This window comes from Notothenia rossii, assembly GCF_949606895.1.
Source record: "Notothenia rossii genome assembly, chromosome: 9".
Classification (NCBI taxonomy): domain Eukaryota; kingdom Metazoa; phylum Chordata; class Actinopteri; order Perciformes; family Nototheniidae; genus Notothenia; species Notothenia rossii.
This window is the reverse complement of record NC_136907.1, coordinates 38,553,797-38,572,984: the sequence shown is the minus strand read 5'-3', so window position 1 is coordinate 38,572,984 and position 19,188 is coordinate 38,553,797. Positions and strand designations below refer to the sequence as shown.

Below are 19,188 nucleotides of genomic sequence, written 5' to 3'. Positions count from 1 at the left end.
CAAAGAACACCATACCTACTGTGAAACATGGGTGTGGAAACATCATGCTTTGGGGCTCATTTTCTGCAAAGGGACCAGGACGACTCATCCGTGTAAAGGAAAGACTGAATGGGGCCATGTATCGTGAGATTTTGAGTGACAACCTCCTTCCATCAGCATTGGCATTGAAGATGAAACGTGGCTGGGTCTTTCAGCATGACAATGATCCTAAACACACCGCCCGGGCAACGGAGTAGTGGCTTCGTAAGAAGCATTTCAAGGTCCTGGAGTGGCCTAGCCAGTCTCCAGATCTCAACCCCATAGAAAATCTTTGGAGGGAGTTGAAAGTCCGTGTTGCCCAGCGACATTCCCAAAACATCACTGCTCTAGAGGAGATCTACATGGAGGAATGGGCCAAAATACCAGCAACAGTGTGAAAACCTTGTGAAGACTTACAGAAAACTTTGACCTCTGTCATTGCCAACAACAAAGTATTGAGATTAACTTTTGTTATTGACCAAATACTTATTTTCCACCATAATTTGCAAATAAAGTCTTTAAAAATCAGACAATGTGATTTTTTCTCATTTTGTTTCTCATAGTTGAGGTATACCTAGGATGAAAATTACAGGCCTCTCATCTTTTTAAGTGGGAGAACTTGCACAATTGGTGGCTGACTAAATACTTTTTTGCCCCACTGTATATATACCCTCCACACCCTCATTAATAAACCACCAAAATTAGAAGATTTTCTCTTGTTTTGTAGATTTCAAAAAAGCAGATGATCTAACAGCGTTTCTTGCCGTCATTTGACGCCCTTATTCAGCTCGGGATGCCCTGAACTCGAGCCGAGGGCGGTCAAAAATATTAATAATTCGAGAGAAGATCGAGAGTTTTTATCGCTTGAAATAACGAAAAGTAAAAAGGACAAGGACATCCCTCTGTTGGAGGGGCAAAGGAGTCTGGTGGGATTATTTTCGGACTATTGAAGATCGTTTCCCCGACATCGGCGGTGCCTGCTACCGGACAACACGGAACGTGCATGATTTGGACGCGATGAGCCGTGCTAGAAACTGAGGCTCCGTGGTAAACTGTGGTAACATGAAGAGCCGTTTGGGAGCCGAAACAGCTGGCGCTTTAAGAGAGCCGAGCCAAATGATCCGGGTCACTAACGTAAAAAGACAGTATCTATAAGGGACGAATATTCATAATTATTCAGGTATTCGAATATGAGTTATTAATATTTTTATTCCTTTTTTTGTGGGGGGAGGGATGCCTAAGTTGATTACATATTATCAAATTGAATAATTCAATGTCTACGACAGTGCCCTAGCTAAATGTGTTAGGTGACGTCTAAAGGTGTGTTTTGCTCCGCTCACCGGTCCCTCACAGCGGGCAGAGCTGCAGGTGCTGATCTCTCTCTCTCTCGCGTCCGGTTATACTTCACTCACGTTTATGTCCAAATCCATCAGATCTAGCTAGTTCTAGCTAATGATATGGCTGCTGCCCCTCCCTACACGCAGATCACGCAGACTCAAACCTCATCTTATGCCCAAATGCGGCCGCAGCCGTTGCGAGGTTCCTGCGCTAACAGTTCATGAGCGTGCTCCCCCGCCCCCTGTCAACACTCGCGACACATGAGTGGCCAGCCTAAACAACAATAAGCGCTGCTTGGCAACCGTGTGTGGCGGCAAAGTGCATAGACATTTTGACAGGAGAGATTTAGTTTTGCTGGTATTCAACATATTTTACCAGTCATAGTCCAGTAATTATTTACACTCTAAGAAGAGTCCTACACAACAGACATGGCGTCAAAAAGGAGTAATGTGTGGAAATATTTCGACCAGGTTAGTGAATGAATGTGGAGTGCAAATTATGCCAAATTAAACTTATATACATACTAATCTATACTATACCTTGCTATACCCGCAACCTCCATTCCAGCTGAGAGGGTCTTCTCTACAGCTGGCCTGATTGTGAATCGCCTCCGCACATGAAAGCTGTAGACCTATAGCTGTGAAACTGTGATCACCAGTTCAATACATTTGAGAAATTCGACTTGGTTTCTATACTTATTTGAACATGTATTTACTTCAAAAAGTTATTTCAAAAAATGTTTTGGAAAAAAATAATTAGAATTTGTTTTTGTTTTTGTTTTTTACCCAATTTTTTTTTTTATAGGATATGTACATTTCGGTGAACCGTTTTTTGGGGGGTCGAATATTCGAATATACATTTGCTTTCAAATTCCCATCCCTAATACAGAGATGCTGTATGAAAAACCAATGTGAGTTTGGAAAATTGCACAATATAAATATTTTAGTATACCTCAACAATGGAATTATGATCAGTAGAAATGGTCATGACATGGGTTCTTTAAATAGACGTTGTTCTATGTGGCTGTTTGTTTACCAGGGCTGCTGAAAATGGGTGCGGAAAGGCCAAAGCTGGCTCGCCATGAGGTTGATGACCATAGACAAACAAACAAGCTGTTAGCATAGTGTCTCTAAATGTAAAACTGGATTCTTGATTGTTGTCTGTGCTGCTGTCCTTTACATTGTTTGGGGGCTGCACTCTGAAATACTCAGCATAGACAGCATGACCTTGACTTGCTCTGTTGTTTGCTGCAGAAGCCAGCTCTCCAACTCTTATAGCGGCTAACTCACAGTGAGGCCATTGTAGTCTTTGCTCTGATAGCATTCTGAAACACTTACTGGCAGCTTACTGTCTAACTCTGAGAGTGTATGAAAGAGGCTGTGTGTCCTCCTGTCCTACTCAAATCTTACTGAGGCTCAATGACTGGTCCACTCACCCGCGTTTTACTAACACAGAGCATGAACGGCTATATTATCAGCACTGCTAAAATGAGTCACATTTATATTTCTTTAAAAACATATCCTTCAAACAACTGTATTTAAATTAAAAATAAATATCAAAATGTATTACGTTTTCCCCTCAGTATTTTATTATCAAAACACACTGCAGAGTGGATCAAAGACAAAAAAGAAACATCCTTTTTCAGCACCCATCTGCATGACTCAGCCTTCCCATGTTCCTGGCCATCGGCGTCCTTCTAAAGCAGGTGTCTCCAACACGTCGATAGCAAGCCCTCAATAAGTAGCTTGTCAAGCAAATCCAAAATGTAAAAATACACCAAAAAAAAGGAAATGTAATTAAAAGAATCTACCCTATGCATAAACGAAACCTCAATCATAGCGAACTCTATCTACTTACCACAACTCTATTTCTATCTAACACCCCTCCTCCCCCCACCCCCCACAATGAATATCGACCAATCACGTTATTGCTTGATTTGCGGGACCAGCGTTGCAGTCGGGAAGAAAAGCAATGTGGAGCGGCACCTCCCCGCTTCATAAAGAGTGTGACTGTGATTTTCCTTCTGGCAGAATCTAAACAACACATCAACTCAATTGAACACAGCCTAGTCATGCCAGCCTATACAACACATGAGGGTCAGAGTTTTACTCTGTGTGCTGCAACTTGCTTATATATTGCACTTGACGCACACATACGCGTGGCGTAATTTCCACTGGGGACATGTCCCCCCCACTTTACACATAAGTTGTTTTTTTTTTTTACGCAAGCCGTCATCGCCACGGAGGAGCACACAGCCCCTGTTTGCGAGCAAGAAAGACAGTGAAAGACAGACAGACAGAGAGAGAGAGAGATCACACCTTTATCTATTTAATATAGTTGTAAGAAATCATTCCATCAATCATTCGTTTTAAAAAATATTTTAAAACGGCTCTCAAACCCAAAATAAACACTCTATTCAAATAATTTCGGAATATTTCAGGAGCAAAATTAGTCAGGCCTGCTCATTACATTACATTACATTGCATTTAGCTGACGCTTTTATCCAAAGCGACTCACAATAAGAGCATTCGACCAGGAAGATACAACCTTGAAGAAAACAGAATCATATAAGTACATCAGGTTTCATAGAGCCAAACATTTCAAGTGCTACTCAACTGGCTTTAGATAAGCCAGCCCTTTATTAGTAAATAAGTGCTTTGTTAGTAATTCAATCGAATGCTCGATTGCCTTCATCATATCAAAAGTCCACCAAGCTTCCCAATAGATGTTAAATCTGTCTAGATCTTTCTTCAGACAAGCAAGTCAGGTCCTCAATGCAGAGATAATCCTCAATGCATTCTGAATGGGACACGCACACACACACACACACACACGCACACGCACACGCACACGCACACGCACACACACACACACACGGCCCTTTCCCACTAAACCATTGTTCTTAGGGAATAACCTCCCATATATGGACATCAGTCATCTCATTTGGTTTCTCACCCCCTCTCACTACCCCACACCCCTTCAATATAAATTAAAAGCACTATATAGTTACTGTATCCTTACAGGTAGCGTAGGAATAGTATGTTTTTTCTGCAAATAATTGCCCTAGAATATCACTGTATCCAAACAATAAGCTCGGGATTTTTAGAACTACTACTACAGCTATAATTACTACTAGAACTGTACCTATTTTGGCACCAAACTTCTTTCAGTTATATAAACCATTTAACTATTAAAATGGTTGGCTATTTAAGGACAATATACATTTAACCATTTATACTTTTTTTTGATTTTCTTTTTGTTTTATATTAAACTATCACGTTTTTTTTCAAAATGTGCGCAGCTTTCAGGATTCACACGCATTTTCAGCAGGAAATGCATTTTCTAGTTTCTTCCTGGATTTGGACTCCCGTACAAACAATAGCAAGAGCCTCAAGTATGACAACACTAGAGAACACATACTCAGAACATGAAGAAAAAAGCCTGGATGTTTCAGTCAGAGTTTTGTTAGTGCTTTTGTTTTTCTGTTTAAAAACCAAACCGGGAGAACAAAAGATATCTTTGTGTTTTTTTCATGATAAAATTATAACTGAAGAACAGGGAGAACAAAGGCATGGATTATTTTCACAGCTTGGGTTGCGACACGGCAATATTCTGCTCTTGTTGAGATGATATTGTGATTAGTGTGCATACAGTATATTCTCTGACTGCAGCAGGGTCTGACAGTCCGTTGATGATTGATTTTGGTTCTTTTAACAGGGCTGGGGGGTATACTACGAAGCAGGATTTTCGCTTAGCCAGCTATCTTCAGGGAAAACTCGGGCTTTCCGGTCCTACGACGCTGGTTCTCTTTTTAGCGGGCTAGATCTCCATGGTAATTTATGCTGTGCGGCTAACCTGGTCGGAACCAGGTTAGGTTGCAGGCTAAGAGCTCAACTCAGTGAAAGCACCGCCTGCTGACCAATCAGAGCTCAGTGTGCGGAGTTTAAAGCGATCAAGTCATATTACAGGAGAAAGGAAATACAGAAAAGCTTACGTATGTACGCATTCAAACACTTTTTCTTTTACCAGCTGTATTCAATCAATCAATCAATGTTTATTTATATAGCCCAATATCACAAATGTTACATTTGTCTCAGTGGACTTCACAGTTTGTACAGAATATCAGTATGACAATACGATACCCTCTGTCCTTAGACCCTCACATCGTACAAGGAAAAACTTCCGCAGAAAACCCACAGTTTAAAGAGAAAAATGGGAGAAACCTCAGGGAGAGCAACAGAGAAGGGATCCCTCTCCCAGGACGGACAGACGTGCAATAGATGCCGTGTGTAAATTGAAAAGATAATACATTCGCAACATAGGTAGTCCAAATGTTTGGAAATGCATGTGTGTATAATAGGAAGATGAATCCACGAGGATATCCATCCAGGACCACAGCCACGACTCAAGATCCAGGACTCGCGATCCATGACACAGGACTGCAGGATCATCCATGACTCTGGATCCCGGCGTATATATAGACACCAAAAAGAAAGACATTTGGAGAAGCTGGGTTAATCGGAACATGAGAGTACACAGGTATAGACAGAGAGAAGGAAGAAGTAAGATGTCCCCCGACAAACTAAGCCTATATCAGCAAAACTAGGGACTGAATCTAATCAGCCCTAACTATAAGCTTTATCAAAAAGGAAGGTCTTAAGCACACTCTTAAAAACGGATAGGGTGTCTGCCGCCCGAACACAAACTGGAAGCTGATTCCACAAAAGTGGAGCTTGATAAGAAAAGGCTCTGGCTCCCATTGTACTTTTAGAGACTAGGAACAACCAACAACCCTGCATTCTTGGAACGCAATGCCCTAGTAGGACAGTAGGGTATAATGAGTTCTTTAAGGTAAGATGGCGCCTGCCCATTAAGGGCTTTGTAGGCGAGAAGAAGAATTTTAAATTATATCCTGTGTTCTATAGGGAGCCAGTGTAAGGCAGCCAGAACAGGAGTAATGTGGGCCCTTTTCCTAACTCTGGTTAGTACACGAGCTGCAGCATTTTGAATCAACTGAAGCGACTTGACTGACTTCTTTGTACACCCTGATAATAAGGAGTTACAATAATACAGCCTTGAAGTAACAAATGCATGGACTAGTTTCTCTGCATCGTTTTGAGGCAAGATATGCCTGATTTTTGCAATGTTACGTAGATAAAAGTAGGCGGTCCTTGAAATTGATTTTATGTGGGTGTTAAAGGATAAATCCTGATCAAATATAACACCAAGATTCCTTACAGTCTCACTGGAGGCCAAATTAATGCCATCCATAGTTAGTATATCTTTAGATAATTTGTTTCGTAGATTCTTCGGACCAAGTACAATAACTTCAGTTTTGGTCGTGTTTAACATCAAAAAATTTAAGGTCATCCACATTTTTAAGTCCTTGAGGCAGTCTTGAATTTTATTTAGATGATTAATTTAATCAGGCTTGATTGATAAATATAGTTGAGTATCATCCGCATAAAAATGAAAGTTTACAGAATGATTCCTTATAATATTGCCTAACGGAAGCATATATAATGTGAACAAAATAGGTCCGAGCACTGAGCCCTGTGGCACTCCATGGCTAACTTTGGTTTGCGTGGAGGATTCATCGTTTACACGTACAAACTGAGAGCGTTCAGATAGATAGGACCTAAACCAGCCTAAAGCAGTTCACTGTATGCCAACTAAGTGCTCTAGTCTTTGCAATAGGATATCATGGTCGATAGTATCAAATGCAGCACTGAGATCGAGCAAAACAAGAATAGAGACAAGTCCCTTGTCTGAGGCTATTAGAATGTCATTTGTGACTTTAACCCGAGCTGTCTCTGTGCTATGATGTGTTCTAAAGCCAGACTGAAAATCTTCAAATAAATCATAGTTTTTTAAGTAATCACACAGTTGTTTTGCGACTGCTTTCTCAAGAATTTTTGAGAGGAACGGAAGATTAGAAATAGGTCTATAGTTGGCTAAAACCTCTGGATCGAGGTTGTGCTTTTTAAGAAGCGGTTTTATCACTGCTACTTTGAATGATTGTGGAACATAGCCTGATAATAAAGACATATTCATAATATTTAATAAAGAAGTGCTAATTAATGGAAAAACGTATTTTAACAGCTTAGTTGGAATCGGGTCTAAGATACACCTTGATGGCTTAGAAGAGAGAATCATTGAATTTAATCGTTCAAGGTTTATGGCTGAAAAGCATTCTAGTTTACTATCTAGTGTAATATTAGAACTTACGTTTCCGGGAGCTGTTGATAATACTATACTGGTCAAAGGCAAGAGGTCATAAATGTTGTTTCTAAGAGTAACAATTTTATCATTAAAAAAGCACATAAAATCATTACTACTGAGTGCTATGGGAATAGAAGGCTCAATCGAGCTGTGGCTCTCTGTCAGCCTGGCTACAGTGCTGAAAAGATATCTTGCATTATTCTTATTCTCATCTATTAATGAAGAGTAGTAGGCTGCTCTCGCCTTACGCAGTGCTTTCTTAGATTCATTGAGAGTAATATGCCAAATTAAACGAGATTCTTCAAGTTTAGTGGAACGCCATATCCTTTCAAGCTGTCTCGACTTTTGCTTTATTTTGCAGGTTTCGGCATTATGCCATGGAGCTAATCTATGTTTTATTTTCTTCTTTTTCAAAGGAGCAACAGAGTCTAATTTTATTCGCAGCGCATCTGTAGCACTATCAACAACATGATCAATTTGGGGTGGTGTACATTTTGTATAAGTTTCCTCCCTTGCATGCAGACATGCTATCGAGTTAAGTATTGGTGGAATCTCTTCCTTAAATTTGGCTATAGCACTAACAGATTTTTTTTTTTTGCTGCAGGAGCTATTGACTAATGCTTTGTAGTCTAGTAACAGTACTTCAAAAGTTACTAAGAAATGGTCGGATAAAGCAGGATTATGCGGTTCGACTAATAGATGCTCAATTTCAATACCATAAGACAGAACAAGGTCGAGAGTGTGATTATAGCAGTGGGTTGGTTTATTTACACTAGAGATGTCCCGATCCGATCACGTGATCGGGGATCGGAGCCGATCACGTGATTTTCAAAAGATCGGAATCGGGAGAAAAAAAATCGGGGATCGGGATTTTTTATTTATTTTATTTTATTTTGTATTCAATGTTACAAAACAAAAATGACCATGTTCAAGTCTTAAAGTCATCCTGAGGCCTTAGTTTTGGTTTCAAATTACACAACATCATGTATGTGTTGCTTCTTTGGGGCTTGTCTTCATAGACCTGGTTGCTTATTTCTCTCAAATCTGTCAACAGAGTGGGCACGGCGCAGTGTCTAATTGTAGCAGTAAGCTAACGAGTACTGAAAGCTTTATTTTGTTTTGATCCAATGCTGCACGACTGAACTGATCCAATGCTGCTGGGAAAGAAAGAAGCTATATCCATGTTGGATAGAATATCCAATTTAAATAAAAAATAACCTTAAAGACCCTGTGAAGTGCATGTTTTTGCGCCAAAATGAAATGGCAGTTTCATTCCTTACATATCATTGTGCCTGTTCATGGCTAAAATAATTTTTCATAATTAATGAATTATTAATTTTGCCGTCTGAGCCTAACGGAAATTGCAGACGATAGTGGCTGTGACGTCACAAGATGTACCCAGTTGTGATTGTAAACATGGTGGAGACTTTGGAAAGTGATACTAGTGTGAGAGAAATGATTGATTTGGACAGCTTTTCGGACAGGATAGATGAGGAAAGTGATCAATCTGATGCACTTTGAGGGCAACATTAAGAGATTTATGGATACAGCTCTCAACACTCATATGAAACATATATTTCAATAATCAAAAAACATTGGAAGGATTTCTTAACCTATTTTATACAACTAATATTACATAGATGGAAATATTTGTTTACATAGATGACCAAACCCACTGAGATAACTTAGGCTACAGATTACCTCCCTGAGCTGACGTTATCTCTCTCAGTCCCACAGGAGAGGACTCTCCCTCTCCTTATTGTTGAAACAGCTAATCTCCGTTAGCTCCGAGCTAGCACCAGATGCTAACGACAACCCTGTAACTCTCTCAGTCTCTCTTTCTCTCTCTCTCGAATCGACCAGTGGCCTTTATTTATCATGATCAATGAACGAATCGCCGAAACAATGACACCAGCCAGGCTCACCTTAATCTTTTGGGAACAGAAACATCGCCACTTCGGCAGACTTGACATTACTACAGCCAGCGGCAATGCATCGTTTCACCTGTGTTTTTCCTCCCTCTTTCTTCACTGTCGCCTCCATTGTCAGGTTTTCTCGATTGGCAATCACTTCCAGTCGACTCCGACACACTTTCCAGGAAAATACTAGCTCAAAAACGTTGAGAAATTCGACTTTGAAAAAGAGAAAAAATGAACGGTGGTGAATGTAAACAGTGCGGCGGCGTCCATCTCGTGACGTCACGCAGTAGATCGCAAGCCACGCCCACGAAGGCGAAGGTCGACTGCAGATTTCCCCGGCAAATTCAAAACTCGTCAAATTCGTTGCTTTTCCAACATCTTTTGATATGGGTTCCAATGGACAATTTTGGTCATTACTATACGTATTAGCATAACAGATCATGCACAGGTGCACACTTCACAGGGTCTTTAAGGGACAACTTGAATGCTTTTTTTCTTTTTTTTCTCTTAATGCATTGCATAAAGATCGGATCGGGAAAAATCGGTATCGGCAAATTGTCAAAATCAAATGATCGGAATCGGATCGGGAGCAAAAAAAGGTAATCGGGACATCCCTAATTTACACTCTGACAGAAACCAACAGAATCTACAGTAAGGCTATTTTTATCATCGTCAACATGTATATTAAAGTCACCTACGATAATTACTTTATCTGTTTTAAGTACCAAAGTTGATAAAAACTCAAAGAATTCTGAATAAGGACCTGGTACACGGTAACAAATAAGATTGGCTGCAAAGGTTTCCAGGTCGGATTCGTAAGACTAAAAACGAGGCTTTCAAAGGAGGTATAATTTAATTTTTGTTTAGTATTGATAAGTAATCTTGAGTCAAAGATTGCTGCAACTCCACCTCCTCGGCCCGTGCCTCGGGCAATATGAGTATTGATATGGCTGGGTGGAGTGGCCTCATTTATGCTGACATATTCTTCATGTCTCAACCAAGTTTCAGTGAGACAGCATATATCAATATTATAATCTGATATTAAATCATTTACCAATATTGCTTTATATGCTAGAGATCTTATGTTTAATAGACCACATTTAATCTTCCTGTTTTGTTGCACTGTAGTAGTTGTTACATTTACTTTTATTAGGTTATTGTGTATGACACCGCTATTAGGTTTTACCTTAAATTGTCCTTGGGCAGACACACACACCGTTAATATTGGGTATTTTATTGGGTTCGGGATTCCTATGGATGACTGCCTAGGGGAGAGCGCAGAGAAGCGTGTAAGACTGCGACTCTGCCTCCTGGTCTCAACTCCAGTTTGTCATGGATTAAGTCCACAAAGCCCTGAAATGTTTGCCGAAATGAGATTTGCACCTTCCAAAGTAGGATGAATGCCGTCTCTCTTAATCAGACCTGGTTTTCCCCAGAAGGCTGTCCAATTATTTACGAAGCCCACATTGTTTGCTGGGCACCACCAAGACAACCAGTGCTGAAATGATGACATGCGGCTATACATGTAATCATTGATCAGATTGGGGAGGGAACCAGAGAAGATTACGGTGTCCGACATCGTTTTAGGATAACTACACACCGACGCCACATTAAGTTTGGTGCATTCCGATTGGCGTAAACGAACATCATTACCACCGACGTGAATAACAATCCTACTGTATTTACGTTTATTTTTAGCCAGCAGTTTAAGATGCGCCTCAACGTCGCCCACTCTGGCCCCCAGAATGCATGTGAATGTGGAGGCTTCGGTCTCTAAATTCACGTGTCTCATAATAGAGCTACCAATAACCAGAGTTGGCTTCTCAGCGGGTGTCTCGCTGAGTGGGGAATATCTGTTAGATACGTGAACGGGTTGGTGGGGACCTGCGGGTTTCGCGTTATGCCCCTTCTGAACAGTCACCCAATCTCCCTGCTGCTCAGGAGTTGCCGGTGGACGGCTAAGAGGAGCTACCTTTTTTTCCGGTCCGCACCGGCTAACATGGGCTTTACTGTAGCTGAGTTATTTTCTAAGATGCGGAGCCGGGCTTCTATGGCTATGATTCCCGCCTCCAACCTAACAACTATACTACATTTAACACATGTATCGGTACCAGTAAAGGAGGTAGGGAAGTAACCAAACATGAGACAGTTAGAGCAGAAAATAGCACCCGAGGGTGGGGAAAGAGCCATGGCTAGCTATCAAGCTAAAGTAGCTACCGTTAGCAAACCCGAAAAGAGTGTGGCAACTGTGGAGTTACAGTCGCTAAGAGAAGGAGAGTTGTGAGTGCTTAAGCTGTAGTAACGTGTGATTACAACGTCAGGCAGTTGCCGTGATCAAGAGTTTTAAAACTATCGATTAAGTTAAGATAATAAGCTATCAGCAACAGAACAGGCACACGGGATACCCGGAGATGACAGCGACAACCGAAAGTTACAACATGCTGACCGCAATAGTGGTCCGTGTAGAAAATTCATATTCACCTTGCAGGTGCAACTATGTGGCTTTTATCCTGGATAAAGTGTTTAAGTCATGGATGTTCAGTGTTTCCCCTAGGTTTACTGCCTTGGCAGGGTGCTGCTCGAAAACAAATGTCGGGGCGCCCACATTTTTGTTATCCTCTGGAGCAGAGAGGAGCTGTGAATTATTGTTATCGATATCGTACAGTAACAAATGTATTTGGACATTAAAAAGTAATACAGTACAGTGTTACACTATACTGTATTACTTTAATTTAAACTGTATTCCCTTCTTATCATGTTGTCTACACTTCTTCCTTTCATTGATACATTTAAATCACCTGACTACAGCATATAACATACCTGCTGCAACCCTGTGCTGCTGCTGCTTCTCTCTGCCTCATCCTCTATTGCTGGAGGCAGCTCCACCTCATCTGATCTCTGATATGAAAGCAATCGTGTTATGATCATATTGAGCTATTGGTGTTAGTGTAACATTAAACAAGCAGTCTACTTGTCATACATTGCTGACGATACATTTTAAGTGGCAATTTGTTGAGTCACTGCCGCTAAATGCCGGTAGCATCAAGCTAGCAAGTCCTGCATTAGCCTCACATCAACAGGTGTAGACAGAACATCCAATTATCCTGAGCTAATTTACTGAATAAACCAACTCACATCTCAATACTGTAGTTCAAAACCGGGTTACCTGCTCCATCTGTGAGCTATTTTTAGAATGCGCACGCTACGTTCGTTGTCGCGTTCGCGCGCGTCCACCTGGGCAGGCTGTGTGTGTCCTTCTCCCGTGACGATAACGGCTTGCGGTTAAAAAATAATAATAAACGAATTTGAAACTTGGGGGGGACACAAACGGGCAGACAGCAGAGCTCGTGCCAATAAAGCAGATTTGTTTGACTTTTTTACACTTTGTTGTTCTCCTCCTTTCCTCCGCTCTTGTCTCTGATTGTGAGCGCGAGTGTGTGCATTCGTGTGTGTGTGTGTGTGTGTGTGTGTGTGTGTGTGAGCCCCGCCCTTCAGAAACAGAGCGGAGGGAGAATGTGAATACGCAAAGCAGTGTACACTGAAACATGAACACATTGGATAAATAACATGGCGTTTAGTTTATTTAATAAAAGAGCACATTTTCAATGGGAAAAGTGACCGTAGATAGATGACTTCAGTTGAAATTTGGTGCTATATATTTTTTTTTTTTAAAGAAAAAACAAAATAAAAACAGCTTGAATTTCAGGCAGGGCGCGGGGCTCCGTTGGCAGGGCGCAGCGCCCCGCCAAGACAATGGTAGGGGAAACACTGATGTTTAAAGTTTAACTTCTTCATAGGCCAACCGGCTAACTCAAACATATCCAGATTAGGTTGAACCAGCTTCGTAGTACAGGCCTCAGGTCACATCAGCATTGAAGTATTTCTCATGTCACATAAGTGAGAGTGAATAGTGTGACACTTTGGTGTCTTATTTGTTGTTGTTTTCAATTGGGTTTCAAATGAGAAATCGGAGAACAAACAATACTCCAATTATTTTCCTGCTGGATTTGGCCCTTTTTCATAAAAAAAACTGACAAAATACTGTTCCATGCATGCTCTAATCACATTACCGTGTGAAGCAGTCTGACAAGTGACTTCTTTGCAAGACCACGTTAGAATAACAAGATCATATGACAATATCTAACGATGGAAACGGTTTCTCTCCTGTTTTGTCTACAGGCTTTCAAAGAGATGCTGTATGCTGCTCAGGACCAGGCCCCATCTATCGAAGGTACTAATTCCACACTCACACATTTATCTAAGTATGATTACAGTACTCAAAGACCCATATTGTTATAAAAACACATTATTCGATTCTTGACATGATCTCAGAATCTGATATTTGTGTTTATTTTGAATGCGGCGCTGCTGTTTGTGTTGCAGAGTCCCATTAATTAACAAATGTATATGGCCACAGTTTCATAATGAACCAAAAATGCTTGTCCACTCAACTAGGGCTGAACGATTAATCTATTTTAAATCGAAATCGCGATTTGAAATGATGCTATTATCAAATCGCAAAGCCTGCGATTTTTTTTCTTTGTTCTTCTTGTGTGTCAGTCATCCACACCAATCAGAAGTGCTGTGCTCCACATGTACCAGCCATTGTTAACCAATCAGAAGTGGCCCATGATAGAAGGTGATAGACAGATTGATCCAATCACATGCCAAGTATCTTTGAAATACTTTTCCAAATGGCTTCAAATGGAGCTTTCCTAGATGGTTTGGTGAAACAAACCATCTGAGTCAGGTTAGTAATGCTCCATCACATGTTTTACATCTATTACAGGGTGAATCTTAAACTGAAGCTTGACTTTAAAGCAACCCAACGGAAGTTTCATATAAGTTTAGTTCTTTCACTCGTAGCTCGGACTGCGGGGGTGCTAGAGACAGGAGCTTGTTGATACGACCTTCCTAGCCAGAGATATGGCTGCATTTTACAATAAACTTCCGTTGGGTCCCTTAAAAACAAATATCGCAAATCGAATCGCAATCGCAAAATCTGTCAGAAAAATCGCAATTACCGTAATTTTCGGACTATAACCCGCGCCTTTTTCCCTATTTTTCGACGCTGCGGTTTATATAACGGTGCGGCTAATCTATGGATTTTTACAGCTAACGGCCAACACCTTTAACTCTATGGGCTCTATGGCCGGTTGGCGGACCCCCACCTTTAAGCGGCGGGTTCCAGCAGGAAAAGCTGGAGGCCGGAAAAGAGTGAGACAGGTAGCGCGCAAAAGTAAAAGTGGAACCGAGAGTGGTATGCCGCTGCTGCGGCTTATATTCAGGTGCGGCTTATAGTCCGAAAATTACGGTAGATTATTTCCCCAAATCGTGCAGCCCTACACTCAACCGTGGTCGGGTACTTCCCTCCCTGATGCTCTGTGACCGGAATCCCAGAAAGGCCAAGAAAAAGTTTCTTCCTCTAGCGGTTAGAATTCCGCTGCTCCTTTCCCAGTCTTTCTTTAGGGGGATCATGCTGTAGGACCCATATAGAGGCGCCCCCTCTTCCGTTTAATTAGCCAAGCTAACGTTGGTTAGGTTGGCCTTTTTTCTATACAAAATGATTGAACCAGCCAGTGTCTGGTTACTATTCCGCTATATTTAATAAGCAGAAAAAAGCTCTGCTGTGAAGTATATTATTGGCTTTTGTCATGTAGATCTTATTCAGAAAGAAAGAGCTCACCATAATGCTCTCTGTGGTGTTACCTCTGATCTGAATATAATCAATAATTAGAGTTTCCTTTGGGATAGAGTTTATTGCAAACCTTTGTTATCACACTGCTGGACTAAAGACCTGTTGAAGACCCTGAAGGAGACACAGCAGCTTATTTTCTTTCACATGAACAGCCGTTCACTTGTGCCTTCAGCTGGCTGTCAAACATTCTAAACTAAATGACAACTTATACAAATTCATAAGACAGATAACGCACAAATGTTTGGGAAACATATTTGACAAACAAAACAAACAGTTTGATTCCGATTTTCATGGCAATATAGCATTGATCATAAGAAATGTATAGTCAGTGAGGCGAGAGCATATGTTTCAGTACTCCTCAAGTTGTTTTGGAGAACAACTGTTTTCAGATGTTTTCTGTGTGATTTCATCAAAAAGGAGACAGGAAGCTGTGTGTGGACCCACCCCTCCTCGGTCAGCCAGACACAGACTGCAGGTGGTTTTGAGTCAGACTCTGCACACTCAGTGATTCACTGTTTCAGACTGGCTGCTTTTAAACAAGACACCAAATTAACTCAGTAATCTCCTTATCCTTTCTCTGCCTTATTCTGCTCTTTTCTCTCTGTGACTGGAATCATTTACCGTGATTATTATAATTATTATCATTATGACATGTCTGTTTTTCGGTAATAGGCTATACTTTCCATTTGACAATTGATGTTTTTTGGCTCCATTTTCCAGCTACACCCTGCTTTACTGTTACAGTTTCCCACATTAACACTGTGGAGGTGTGCCATTAGAACTCTGTATCGTTCTCAAAGGCACTTAAACAGTATTTAGAGCTTGTGAATAGCAAAACATGTAATTTAAAGGTAACCAAAAAGACATGTTCTCTCTTACTTTGTGCTATCCAGCCATGCAAATGTCTTTCTCTGGGATTAATGCATCCACATCAATGCAATGCATTCACATTGAATCAAGTTGTGTTGTTCAGAGCATTACAAATAAGTACTTGTGTTCTATATCGTATAGCAGGGGTCGGCAACAGGACATTACCATTTCTCAATGGTAAGGTGTGTGTGTATGTGGAAATTCCCCTTCGATTCTATTGGCTCTAACGGTCAAAAAAAGACCAATGGGTTCCAGAGAAACGGTAAAAACTGCCATTTCCACCCAAATGACCCCAGAGGTGGAATTGTTTTTGCTAAACCTCTCTAAAAAGGTCAAATATCACTTGTTTTGCATCAATCTTGATACAGGGTACTTATTATATGTTGTACTTTGGATTCCTAATGCTTTTAGTCTACCTTACCATCATCCAAGGGTAGTTTTCACTATAAGTAAAAAATAATTTACAGTTTTTTACTATGTTCAATCTGAATTCTCTTTAAAATAAAAAGCATCTCTATTGATTCTGACTTTTCTACATCCAACTCACAGATTTATCATTACTTTGAGAAAAAAGATTATTAATTTTCTCCTTTTTAGAAGGGTGTGGGATGAGAACCAGACATTTTGGTCAAAAATGAGTTATATATATCAAATGATATAGCATTTCACTGCTGAAGAAGTGTTACTAAGCTTATTTCAAGATGCCGAAGAGCTTGATGAAGAGAATGAAATAATCCAGGATTCAAAGTCAATGCTGAGTGACAACGGAAACTTAGTTTCTACAGATCCATCTTCAACAGAGAATTCAACTCATCAGAGATCAGCACATGCATGTTCCAGTATCTGTCAACTCTTTCAGGTACTGAGCATGTGGTGCTGTACTCTGACACATGTGGTGGGCAGAACAGGAATGCTGGTTTTAGTGCCATGTGTCTCCATGCAGTTAAAACCTTGCCCATCTCCATTATCGACCATACATTCATGGAGTCTGGACACAGCAAGATGGAATGTGACAGTGTTCATGCAGCCATTGAGACCGACAGAAAAAAAGGGCCTTTGTACAGTTCGGAGGGGTACAACTGTACACTCTTGTGAGGATGGCAAGGAGGAACAGGCCATAGAAGGTGATTGAGCTTGGGTACAGTGACTTTCTGGATTTCAAGTCCTTCTCACAACACACTAGGGCTGCTCAATTATGGCAAAAATCATAATCACGATTATTTTGGTCAATATTGATATCACGATTATTAAATATGATTATTCATTGAATCTGAAAACATCCATTTATTGAACTTAAAAAAATAACAATAATTTGAACAGTATCGTTTTAACAGTTGATTACCCTGAACTTTAAGTATAACTCAACTGCAAAGTATTCAGCTAAAGCCACATATTTTTTAACTTCCCCACGACATTTGTTATATAGGGCAGGCAGTGCAGAGGAAACTGTGGACCTCGTTGCAAGCCAAAATAGTAATCGAGATTAAAATACGATTAATTGCACAGCCCTACAACACAGAAAAAGAACCAAAGACACAGAGGGACAAACAGTTTGTTGGCAGAAAACGAAATGGCTGTGCTACACAAAAGAGGATCCGAAAAGGATTCAGTTCAAATATGAGCTGTCCGACCAAACTGCAAGTTGGAAAGCAGGAGACCAGAGGTGCTCATGAAATATGCTGTTGTCGTATATAATTATATTGCTATATTTGACATTCCCATTGTTCTAAAGTCTTTTTTGATTTGCCAAACAGTTATTAGGCCAGATTTAATGTAATTTATTGTTATTCAGTGAACTAATGTGATATTGATATTTTAAATGATCACAATGGACTCTGTAGCCTATTTTCAATTGGTTATTTGGGGAAATGCGTTAAAATGGTTATTAATGTTTTTTTTTTTAAACAATTACATTCAATGAACTAATATGATATAAGGATATTTTCATATAATATTGTTATTATAACAATTGATTACTGTTACTTTTGAACTAATTCATGTAAAGCCTTTTTCCTATTTTTATCAGATACGCCCTTTTTCTTAGTTCATGATATAAAATCTTAGTTCCAAAAAGGCGCATGTGACTTTATTCCGAATAAAAGAAAAATAGAAGAATATTTTTTTCAATGAAAGTCAAAATATTGCTCATTAAGTATATTGTCATCCACATGTTTATGAAGTTTTCATGTTAAAGATTGAATTTAATAAACAAAGTCAGGACAAAATATGGTCATTTTTTGTTTTGGCTCTCCTGTAAAGTTGGTCAAATGTCACTTACTGGTTCTCACCCCTCGATATGGTCATTTGTTCCGGAAGTGTCATTTTCGAGCCTGAGACCCTTAAAACAGGCTCAGTGCTTAACAGGTTAACCGAGAGGCCGTTTTATGATAACGTTTTGGTATAATTGGCCATTTTAATTTTGATGCTTAGTGAGGTTCAAGGCTTTTATTAGTAATACGTACATAGCTACATTGTAGTTATGACGATGACAATCTTAGGTCACAGGCTCCTCCAACAGTGCAACACAATAAAATAGAAAAAAATTGTGCAAGTAAATACAAAAAGAAAATTGTGAAATAGTGCAATAAGAGTCTATATGCAAGTGATTGAATATGATATATTAGATAAATAATTTCTAAATTGCAGCCAGTTTAATGTTGTGGATGTTGTTTCAACAGTTCTGGTGTTTAACAGTCTTATGGTCTGTGGGATGAAACTGTCCCCGAGTCTGGTGCTGCGGTACCGCCTGCCAGACAGAACAGTTTGTGGCTGGGGTGATGGGGGTCTTTTGTAATCCTGAGGGCTTTCTTCCTGAGCCGCTGGGAGTATAGATCCTCCATGGATGGCAGCTCCGTCCTGGTGATGTGCTGTGCAGTTTTCACCACCCTCTGTAAAGCCTTACGATTGAGGGCGGTGCAGCTGCCGTACCAGGCCGTGATGCAGCCAGTCAGGATACTCTCTATGGTATCATATGGAGGACATGCAAATATGTTTGTTGTCAACTACAAAGACAACCAATGATCTTAAAAGCAGATTGTAGGGCCTCCTTCCTATTTATACGGAAGTGAGTCCGTAGGTGGGGCCCACGTCATAGGTGGGCGTGGATTAAGTCTGTCAGTGCTG

The 19,188-nt window shown here is 40.4% G+C and overlaps 1 protein-coding gene across 1 annotated transcript in view; it reads left to right on the top strand.

Annotated features, from left to right (window-relative positions):
- Positions 1 to 19,188, top strand: part of LOC307017953 (xenotropic and polytropic retrovirus receptor 1 homolog) — a 68,756-nt gene that overhangs the window by 28,418 nt on the left and 21,150 nt on the right. The window contains exon 2 of the mRNA XM_079647937.1: positions 13,677 to 13,728. Within this exon, the coding sequence (XP_079504063.1) occupies positions 13,677 to 13,728 (52 nt within the window). The remainder of the gene's footprint in view (positions 1 to 13,676; positions 13,729 to 19,188) is intronic.